General features: G+C 32.6%; 1 protein-coding gene across 2 annotated transcripts in view; it reads right to left on the bottom strand.

The window, feature by feature from the left end:
• Positions 1-12,017, bottom strand: part of LOC140437804 (alpha-tocopherol transfer protein-like) — a 54,772-nt gene that overhangs the window by 18,273 nt on the left and 24,482 nt on the right. For both annotated transcript variants that reach the window (XM_072527553.1, XM_072527552.1), the window contains exons 2-3: positions 8,301-8,526; positions 836-1,081 (exon numbers count right to left, since the gene is read on the bottom strand). In XM_072527553.1, coding sequence (XP_072383654.1) covers positions 836-1,081; positions 8,301-8,481 — 427 coding nt within the window. In that variant the 5' untranslated portion in view covers positions 8,482-8,526. The remainder of the gene's footprint in view (positions 1-835; positions 1,082-8,300; positions 8,527-12,017) is intronic.

The following is a 12,017-nucleotide window of genomic DNA, read 5'->3' as shown; positions in this document are numbered from 1 at the left end:
AAGTGCCTCTCTGGTACCCACTGCGTTAATGAAGCCGAACTGTCTATCCGATATTTGTTCCTCGCACTTCTTATAAATTCTTCCATGGATGACTCTAAGAAATAGTTTCAACATGTGGCTCATTAGGCTGATTGTCCGATATTGTTCGCACTTTTTAGCTCCCTGTTTTTTAGGTATCGCTATGAATTCTGATTCTAGCCATTTATCAGGGATGATTCCTGTATTGTATATTTTGTTGAAGACAGCCGTGATCCAATTTATTCGTTCTTCCTCCAAGAGTTTTAAAAATTCAGCTTCGATATTATCAGGCCCTACAGCTTTCCTGCTTTTCATCCGTTTTATTGCTTCTTCTACCTCGGATTTAAGTATGTCCGGGCTCGTCATCCTCTCTGAAAATGGATGCCTATAAATAATGAACAATATTTGAAACAAATCCAAATGTTTACTTACGGAAGAAAAGGAAACAGATGTAGAGAAAGATGATGTCAAAAATGAAAATGAAGAAAAAAAGGATGAGACTATAAGAAAAAGTAATACAGATGATGATGACGAACGATGCCATACAATTTTCCAATTATTTAAAGTAGTCTTTCCGGAGAACAATTCTGGAGCTACGCTAATAATAGAACTTTTTAGTAATTCTTAAAAAAGATTTTCAAATAAAAACAAAACATCACAGTCTAATAAACAATTCTCCTGAACTAAGGATGCGTTTTAAAAGGAGGAATGTTCGTTTATAGTCGTTTTCAGATTACAAATTGAATCCAAATTTAAAAACGCAATGCTATTCATGAGAACAAAGCCTAGTAACTAAATTAATTAAATTGGAACCTACCTACACTTACTGTCATAATTCTACAACCGGTCGATGTCCTAGTTGGTAAAAACTTAAATACTTCTGTGTCAAATACTTGTCTTATTGATGCTGGAGTGATATTAAAACCGTATTTTGGGTATTTTACTTTAAAATAGTAATACCTTTTCATTATTTTAAAGGCATTTTCTGGTATATATCTACAAGGCCTTAGGAATTTTGTCAAATAATCGTCGTCGTCTAAAGGTACATTAAAGTCTGGTTCCGCTAAAAAAAAAACAAAAAACAAGTTAAATCATTAATGGAAAATTAAACAAATATTCTACATTCCACCGAGTATACGTCACGTATAGCGTTACGCCATACGTCGCGTCTATACACGTTTCACGCTGTTTCAGCGTACAGTAAGATACGGCATTTATTATGTATTGTGTGCAGCATTCATACGCGATGTATTTATTAACGCTATACGCCGCGTACGGCGTTGCGTTTATTGTTGCGCAATGCCTTACGTATATGTATTAACATTTTATGTTGTTGTTGCCCAATTTTGGATAATACAGAATATATAATTAAATTCACAAGGAAACTAAGTTCCTGTAGTTGGCTGTATACCTACATAGGTAGAACATGCAGATCTCTTTCTTCGCGCTCTCTAGAGCACATAAAAAGAGAAAATACTTCCACTTTCCCTCAACATCTTAAAGAACACAACCACACCCTCAATATCCCAGAAGACGTTTCACTTATCCACAATATCCCCCAAAAAAATTTCCTCAAATTAGACTTATACGAAGACCTTGAAATTCTTAAAGAAAAACAAAAAAGCCCAAATTGCGTTAATCGCCATGTTTCATTCAATCGAGATTTTCTCCCTCTCCATCGCCAACTATTCTCTTAACCCACATCCTTAATTTACTTCTACAATAAAAATCTATATTCATTATTAGTTCACCTAATACTCATCTTCCGTAGTTCACTCCAACCTTTCTTCCAATACATCTTACTCTCCATCTTTCCCACTCCTTTCTTTTCAACCTAAACTTCATGTCTTAACCACTATACCCAATACTTTCCATGCTTCTTTTTCGACACTTCCAAATTCAGATTAGATCATCCGTCATCCCCCCTTCCAGATTATTAAATTCTTATTTACTCTTCTACACAACTCCCTCAGGGTTTGGCTTCGGTTCTCTGGGGACCTCAGCCTTCTGTAGTCTTTCCGTTTATCACAATTTTCTCAAAAACACCTTAATTTTCATTCTCTTTACTCAAATTTAACAGAGCCACCTACAACAATTTCATTTTACTATTATGGTCAATATAGACCAATAGTTCATTCAACTTACCAACTTATAACTTAATCTTTTATTTTTCCTATGTACCTAGTGTTGCTTTATAACAGATAGGGCCTTTTCTCAAGTTATAAGTTGGGTACTTTACGATCAATATATTACAAAACCACTTCCAACCATCAAATTTTGTCCATTTCATATATTTGTCAACACACAAAATATAACTATATCACTTAATCTGTTAACACTTAATCAGATATTTATATTCATGAACTTGTAACTTAAGAAGTTTTACATTTACCAGGTACCAAATGTTGCTTTTTGACATACAGGACCTTATATAATTGAGTTATAAGTCAAATTTTACATGAACTTTATATTACAAATATTACAAAAGTTTTAATTCATTCACTCAATAACATTCTCACATATTAAATACATTAATTCCTATACTTTTTCAAGAACCCAACTTTCCACCTGTGTCTAGTTTCCATTTTCCAGGTACCAAATGTTATTGAAACATAAAGGGCCTTATATTAGAATCTTTTTCACCACACCACTTGACACTTGTATAGTTGGTTGCCTAACTATAATCACATAATTTTCTCACCACAATTTCATCTCACATACATAATTTAAAGCAACAACATTGATGGTTGATACTGTTGATGGTTGATAATTTTATTTTTATTTTAACTTTCACAATTTTAAATAACGTTGGCTTCTGTCTTAAATAGACACATACAGTTACACTGACTGCTCTGTTACAATTTCCGTCATAACATGTCAAGACTGTCATTTCAATCAGTTGCTTTCATAAAGTCCTCGTAGACATACCCTCTCAGGACTTGCAACTTAGTGTAGAGTCATATGTCGCCATGTTACCAATCCAACGGTAACTTTACCATCTTAATTTTATACAAGAAATAATGTAAACTAAATTTCAATGAGTAATTTTTAAAGGGTTTTTACCCCCATATTTAGTGGCTACATTCATGTATTAACCTGTAAGTATTAACCACATTTTACATTAACCTTAGTCAAAATTTAAATTATTTCATGTTCGTTTTAATTAAGTGGTTAAATACTTTTTTAGGACACTGATGATGGAATATTTATTCCGAAAACGTTTTGTCTATTTAACATAGCCCGACTGGGTTTTTATATACCTTTTTATAAAGGATTTTATTAAAAATTTATTTATTAAAAAATATATATAATTAAATAGCATTATATACAATAGCATTGTGTTGCATTTATTATTCACGTAGGAAGTTTTTTGTCAAAATTTCCATGAATTATTCTCTAATATCAATAATTATGAACAGACTAAAAATAGTATAAAAACATCAAATAAAAAAGCATTAGACCTCATTAATTAGACTAAATTGACAAGTGGGTACCTGATCTATATAGAAATAATAAAGGTACCCCATAATGATGAGGTAAATTCATCGACAACTATAAATAATTTAATGCTTGTTTAGAAATCAATGTTTGTAGGTATTTAATGGCGTAATTCGCTGTATATTCAAGTGGAAACATTTACTGTTATATTCATAAGAAGTGTGACCGCAAACTTTATAAAACTTGTTGGTTATTATAAATCGATGAAGATTTATTGCAAAATATTATTTTCTATGAAATCCATAGCTACATTGTATTAAGTTACGAGATTAACGTGACATTTTCAATGCTTAGTAGTGAAAAAATGAGATTTTTATTTAAAAAAATAGTTTTTTACGCGGTATACTTAGATTAGCTGCTGTTCCACCGATTTCTACCCACTAAAATTATTTTTCTATGGCGATTCGCAAACGAATAAACGGTCAGGCTATATAAAATCACTGCTACATACCTCGTGTAATGGTTTACACAATAAATATGCTAAAATAGACATATTACCCGAATTAGAGGTGAAAATATAAAAGTGATATATATTTTTTTCTCCTTGTAAACATTTTTGTAACCCGTAGAAGTTTGTATAGGTCTTTTGCTTGGTGTGTCCTAAATATACCAGGGTCTACTCTAGGTTGCCCATACAATTTTTGTCTTTAACGGTACAGCTCCTTGCAATCGCATAATACATGTTTTACAAAGTCTACAGTTAAGGTATTCATTGTAAATGTCTATTTTATTCAGAAATTCCCTTACTATTGCATGCTCTCTCTCAACAGTTTCTCTGTTTTTTTCAACCAATTTTCCAGCAATTTTCCATGTGTTTGTTTTGGGATTCTCTCCCAATATCGCCCATGATCGCCCATTGATCTGCTTTTTCGTTGCCTCGATGATCTGATGTCCTGGCATCCAGACAAGTTCAACCTTTTTCCTACATTCCTACATTCCTTTTATTCAGTTCTTTGATGCAGTCCTACACCAATAAAGACGTCACTTCCTGACACGCCAGTAGCTTCAGTACCGCCTGACTGTCAGACAATATATATATATATATATATATATATATATATATATATATATATATATATATATATATATATATATATCTGCTCTTTTTCAAGAGCTCTTTTATTATTTCCTTTTGAACATTGTATTATCGCGTAAATTTTCGCTTATAAACCGGCGCAGTTCCTCCACAAGACAAAACTCTTCTTCAATTCTTTAATTATTGGAGAATATTCCTGCCCTCACACCCTCTGTAGTTTTGGATCCATCTGTATACCAGATCTGACCCTGTTGGTTATGATACTCCTTGTTTCCGCATACATTCCTGTCTGGAATAGGCACCCTATATGAATTCTTAAAATTGTTTTTTTTGTCATGTGATCTGGTTTTTCAATAAAAATGTCTTTCTATTGTGGTACTCATATTATGCCCTGTTCCTTCATTGCTAGTGATATAATCTTGCTAGTGATATATTTATGCAGTACTGACAATAATAAATTTAAACAATTAAAGGACAGAAAATGTCTCACAAATCCTGTTTAAAATAAAATTCAGGAATTAAAAAAAATATTCGGTAATATTAATTTATCAGTAACAGCAGGGACCAATGAAGATATAATTAGGGAGGCAGTTGGCCATATAAACGGTTCCTCGGTTCCCGTAACATTTTTATATATAACTGCGGGAAAAGGTGGAAAACCTCAGTAATAAATGTAAAAGCTATATCTGGAGCTATATAGGAGCATACTGTGGATCATATCATAAGCTGCTAAAAATGAACTAGACTCAAACTACACACAACTAGAAAAATACATCATACAAAACAGCTAAGAATAAATAATGCAGAAGAATTCCACATGAAACTGATAAACAAGGATATTTTTCCAAATATTTGACAAATATTAGAAAACACAAATAAAACACGGAATGAAAAAAAAACGCTGGATATATCCAGTGGAAAAGATTGCATTGCTACATAATAAATCAACTTCAGACAAACAGTAAATCTCAAAAATATTCATAGAATCAGTACCAACCAACTTTCTTAGAACATAAACAAAGAACAGAAGCATCAAAAATTAATACAGAAAATAGTGCTTGCCCACTAAACACATCCATAACATTTGATGAATTAAATGAAAGTCTTAATAACCCCAAAAATACCTTACCTGGACATGATGACATACCACCAATTTTTATCGAAAAAGTACCTATTGGCGCGAAGTTACTTTAGTAAAGATCTTCAACAAAATTTATTCGACCCATAACTTTCCATCTTTCTGGCGCAAAAGCAATTATTATACCATTTTTAAAAGACAATAAATCAAAAAACTTATCTTTCTCGTATCGACCAATATCTCTTACCTACCCTAGCATTAGAATAAAAACAATAAAAATTTGGAAAATAGATGGCAAATTCCTAGCCGTCACCAAAAACTTCCTGAAGAAGACAAGTATAAAAGTTAAAACAAACGGTGTCATGTCAACTAAGAAATTATTGGAAAATGGGATCCCATTGGGATCTGCATTAAGCCTCCTGCTGTTTTTAATAGCGATCAACAACGTGTCTAATCATTTTCTGCTTTCAGTAAAAGCAAATTTTTACGCGAAAGATCTTGTAATATATATGAGAATTAAAAACCTAAATTCAGCTGTATCAATATTACAAAATACACTAAATAAATTAGAAGGGTGGTCATTGGATACAGACTTGAGATTTTCAACCGAAAACTCAACACCATTTAAATTTACAACTACACGGGCGCACTTTCACAACAATCAAAGAAATCCAATTTTTGGGAATCGCATTCGATTCTCACATCACATAGACATCGCACATAAATGAACTAATTAAATCATGCCAACAGATAATAAATCTTCTAAAAGTCCTTTCCAATGACAAATGGGGTGCAGACATAACTATTGTTCTACGATTATATTAAGCTCTATTTAGAAGCAAACTAGTATACGGATGTATATGCTACGAAACTGCTACTAAAAGTCAATTGAGCAAACTGAACATTATCCAATTCACAGAATTATGCATAGGTTTCGGAGCTTTGACAACCACGCCAATTAGCAGCCTTCAAGTCCTAGCAGGACAACCGCCATTAATTCTTAGAAGACAATATTTTCAATGTGTTGTGCTACTAAATATCTCAATGCAAATAAAAACCTCTTTATAACAAGCTTAATAGGGAAAACCCTCCAAATATGTACTTAAATTACTCCCCAAGAAACTTACTGCGATTTGAATACGCATACAAACAGATACCACTCTTCTCCCTGGAAAGGCCAAATATCAGAAGTAGATTTTACCTTACTCAACTATCCCATACACTCACACAATTCTTCTGAAATATAACAACAATTCCAGTCTACCATCTCCAGATATTCTGATTTCAAAATCATTTTTATTGACGCCTCCAAAAGCAGCAGTGGTGTAGCTGCTACAGCTATCTTCAAAAACAGCACCTCTGTCCAGCCAAGAAGTGTAGTATATATACTGGAGAACTACAAGCAATATCCAACGCACTGGACCAATGTACCAGCAACGATATAAAGTTTCTTATTATATCAGATTCTCTGAGTGCCTTAAATGGTGTCAAACAGATGTATCCTACTCATGCTAATTTAGCACAAATAACTGACATGCTATATAAAGCCAAAATACGTGGCAAAAACATAACATTTTTATGGGTACCATCCAATGTTGGGATAATTGGTAATAAAGCAGATGATAAAGCAGCAACAGAAACTATCAGTAATATGACAATCCCTTTAATGCAAAACATACCATTTTCAGACTAAAAAACATTTATAAACCTCTACATTAACAAAACCTACCAAGAAAAATGGAGCCAAATAAAAGCAAATTTAAGAATGATCAAACCAAGTGTTATTTCCGCTTTACTACTGCTCCCAGCTCAAAAATTTGACCAAGTAGTCCTTGATAGACTGCGGCTAGGGCATACAAAATTTATACATGGATACATTATCTTCAAAGACCCCTTAGCCGAGTTGCCACACCTGTCAAATACCAATTTAAGTGCAACATACAATGAATGACTGTCCAGTGTAGTTAACAGCTAGATCGACAGCGAAAATAAAACATAATCTGAAAGGAGCTCTAACAGAAGATATCAGTAATACAATAAACTTTTTCAAATAATATAATTGTTAATAATATGATATGTGTAAAAAACTTTTCTGAAATAAAGATATACCACCTTGCCAATATCCCTAAGGGTTTGATACGATAAAAAAATTAAATCAGCTTACAATGTAATATTATAAGTATAATGTTATAAGTATTTTGAAAATATACAATATTTTCTATATTTAACTCGAATTTCTGGCGAAATGAAATATTACGACATCGCTATTTCTAAACTACAAAATACTGTAAATATCTTTGCTTAATACTTTAATAATGTTTATCAACTAGCTAATGTAATAATGCATACTAATGACATTTGAGAAAGTTTCTATAATTTTCAGCATCCGATCTAGGTGGGTTCGGATAAAAACCACTAATTTTAAATCATTCATATATGATTGAGATTCTAAGAAAACCAGATACAGTGGGTTTCAGGTTCTGGAAGAGAGGGTTTATCTTATTTTCATTTATTTACTATTTATTTTACACAACAAAAACTTCTCAATGTACCTTCTCATATACACTATTTAGATCTAAATTCGTATTACGTATACAAAACGAATTATTCAATTAAAAATTATGAGCAAAATCAAACAATAATATAATCAATTTACCTAGTTCGACTTACCTTCAATATATTCTCTAATTTTTGCTAATCCATATCTAACATTTTCTGGCGTTTCCCTAATTTCCTCTTCTGCTCTCTTCTTGTCTTTGGGTCCAAGTTCTTCTGCATCTAATCTCAGTAAGTGCTGTCCAAGTTGTATTTGAGGAATATTGTTTTCGTCAGTTTCTATACATATTACCATTTTGGGATTTTGTTTAAACAGGCCGGTGGGTAAAAAATACTCGATCTGTAACAAAGTGATTTATATGAGTTTGGTAACTGTAGAATAACATACGGAACTCATTTTAAGAGAGAAATAAAAAAAAAAAATATGGTATAAATTCTTCTTCTTCTTTAGGTACCGTCTCCTCTAAGGAGGTTGGTAATCATCACAGCTATTTTCACTTTTGAGATTGCAGCTCTGAACAAGTCGACGGAACTGCAATTATACCACTTTCTCAGATTGTTGAGCCAGGAGATGCGTCTTCTTCCAATACTTCGTTTTCCCTGCATTATGGTTTGTATATCCCCTCTCATAACGTGACCGAGATATTGTAACTTTTTTATCTTAATCGTATTCATGATTTCCATTTCCTTTGTCATCTTTCTGAGGACTTTAGCATTTGTTATTCGCTCTACTTAACTTATTTTTATTATTTTTCGGTAGGTCCACATCTCGAATGCTTCAAGTCGATCGCTCACCTCTTTCTTTAACGTCCAGGCCTCCACCCCATACAGCAGCACCGAAAACACATATAAACGTAATATTCTTATTTTGAGTTGTAAACTAAGGTCTCTACTGCATAATACTTTTCTCATCTTATGTTGCTCTAGCTTGTCCAATTCTCAATTTTATTTCTTCTGTATACTCGTTATTTTCATTAATAATTGTACCAAGATATCTGTATTTTTTTAATTTTTCTATTGGAACCCCTCTTATGTTTAAAAAGTTGTTGTGTTTTGGAAATTGTCATAAATTTTGTTTTATTAGCATTAAGCGTTAGTCCGCTTTCCTCACTAGCATTTACTATATTATCTAAAAGTGTCTGTAGATCTTGTATATTCTCTGCAATTAGTATAGTATCATCAGCATATCAGAATATTGTTGATGGGTCTACCGTTGACTTTTATTCCAATTGTTACATTTTCGAGTGATATTTTAATTATTTCTTCCGAATATAGATTGAACAATAAGGGGGACAGTATGCAACCTTGTCTTACGTCTCTTTTTATCTCTACTTCCTCCGAAAGTTCTTTGCCTACCCTGACTTTTGCTGTTTGGTTAAAGTAGAGATGAGTTATTATTCTTAAGTCTTTTTTGTCAATGTGTTTATCTTTAAGTCACTGTACAAGACGGTTGTGTCGGACCTTATCGAACGCCTTATTGTAATCAATAAAACAAACATAAAGTAGTTGGTTTACATCCATACATCTTTGCATGAGGACGTTAAATCCAAATAATGCCTCTCGTGTACCCATGGCATTCCTAAATCCAAATTGGGTTTCAGTTCATTCATTTCAGTTCAGTCAATTTTTAAGAATATTTTTAGTGTGTGACTCATTAGACTAATTATACGGTGGTCATTACATTCCTTTGCATTAGGTTTTTTTGGTAATGTAATAAATGTTGATTTGAGCCAATCTCTCGGAATAATACCCGTATTATATACAGTATTATATAAGTCTACTAATACATTGATCTGATCTTCTGATATTAATTTAATTATTTCAGTTGGAATTGTGTCAGGCCCCGCAGTTTTATTAGATTTTTCCAGATTTATTGTATGTATTATTTCACCCTTAGTTATATTTGAACCTATATCATGTTCGTCGCAATCGTTCATGCTATCTTGTTGTGTCCTGTCATCCTCAAACAATTCTTGTACGTATTCTCTCCATCTGTTTAGTTGCCTTTGATATCAGATATTATTTTACCATTCGTATCGACCAGGGTGTTACTATTGTTGGACCGTCTTATACCTGCTAATTCTTTAATTTTTTTGTGCAATTCAAAACTGTCATGATTTCTCTGGAGTTCTTCTATCTCTAAACATTTGTCGTTGTACCACTTCTCTTTAGCTGCCCGTATTTTTATCCTGATCTCCTTGTGTGTGGCTTTGTATTCGTTTACATTTTTGTTTTTGTATGATCTTCTTTTGTCCATTAGTTGCCGGATCTCATCTGTCATCCATGGAGTCTTAGCTTCATCGATTTTGTGACTGCTCAGCGTATCTTTAATTGGCATCATTAATGTGTTCTTAAATGTTTTTCATTTTTCGTTGTAATCTTCATTATCATTGATTATTGTTTTGCTTAACTCTTCGTTAATTTTCAACGTTAGTTCTCGTTTTATATTCGGGTGTTTTAGCAGAGTGCTGTCTTGTTGATTTTTTATTTTCTTTAAGTGGATTTCAAATTTTACGATTACTGGATTGTGGTCTGATGACACATCTGTTCCTGGATATGTCTTTGCCGATTTGATGGAGTTACGGTATCTCTTATTGATAAGGATATAATCTATCTGGTTTCTGATAATTTTTTCTTTGCTATCCATAGGTGATTTCCATGTATATAATCTACGTGGTGGTAACTGAAATAATGTATTTGTCGCTATCATTTCAAACTCCTGACAGAATTCCGTCAGTCTTTCCCCTCTTTCGTTCCTTATTCCTAGTCCGAATTCACCAATATTGTCTTGGAATTTACCTTTTCCTAATTTGGCATTAAAATCCCCCATTGTTATTGTTATGTCTCTATTATTGGTGCTGTCTAGTGCTTTTAATGTCATTGTAAAACTCTTCCATTTCATTTTCATCTTTATCTGCAGTGGGGGCGTACACCTGTAAGACATTAAGAGTTCTATGCGCTGTTTGGGCTGTGATCATCAACACTCTATCCGATATAGGAACAAAACAAGTTACAGCCTGGCATAAACTGCGATCAACCACTATCTCGACGCCATTATAGTGGTGAATATCTTCATTTCTTGAGTAGTATATTTTGGCACCGTCGACTTCGATTTCACCAGATCGAGGCCATCTAGTCTCGCTTAGTCCCATTATATTGACGTTAAGTCGCCTCATCTCATGTATTATATTCTATAAATTCTTAAAAAACATAAATTTGGAACAAAAAAATGCGAATGTCAAGGTTAACAAGCTTATTTTATTAGAGTTATTTACGGAAATATTTGTTACATAATATATTTGGTGAATATGTGAATTAGCTACACGTGGTATTTTGAGAAACATGTTCTTTAGGAAATGACATTTATCTTGATTTAGAAATATTAATTTTATCTATAAACCTATCTTAATTAAATATAATATATAAATATAATTGCTATTTTAATTGAGAATAAGCCAAAAATTAAGTTTAAAATAAATTTATTTTTGATGTTTTAATTTCCACTTCAGAAATTCTTTCTTCTTCTTCCTTCTTGTATGTAGGCTATAAAGCCTGTTTCTTCTTTAATATTAATTAGCCTCTAGAATTGTTTAAATTATCGCACCATCTTTTTCTTGGCCTGTCAATACTTCTTCGTCCATTTGGTGACTTATCTCGTGTTATTCGTACTATCCTATCCTTTGCCATTCTACTAATGTGTTTGTTCCACTTCTGTTTCCGTTTTGTCACCCATTTATTTATGTCTTCTATATTGCATTCTCTTCTTACGTTTTCGCTTCTCTCTCTATCCAACAGACTTGTCCCTGATATTCGTCAAAATATTTTCATCTC

The sequence above is a fragment of the Diabrotica undecimpunctata genome, chromosome 3 (assembly GCF_040954645.1).
Source record: "Diabrotica undecimpunctata isolate CICGRU chromosome 3, icDiaUnde3, whole genome shotgun sequence".
Lineage (NCBI taxonomy): Eukaryota > Metazoa > Arthropoda > Insecta > Coleoptera > Chrysomelidae > Diabrotica > Diabrotica undecimpunctata.
The sequence above is the reverse complement of the archived record's forward strand: the minus strand, read 5'-3'. Positions and strand labels throughout refer to the sequence as shown.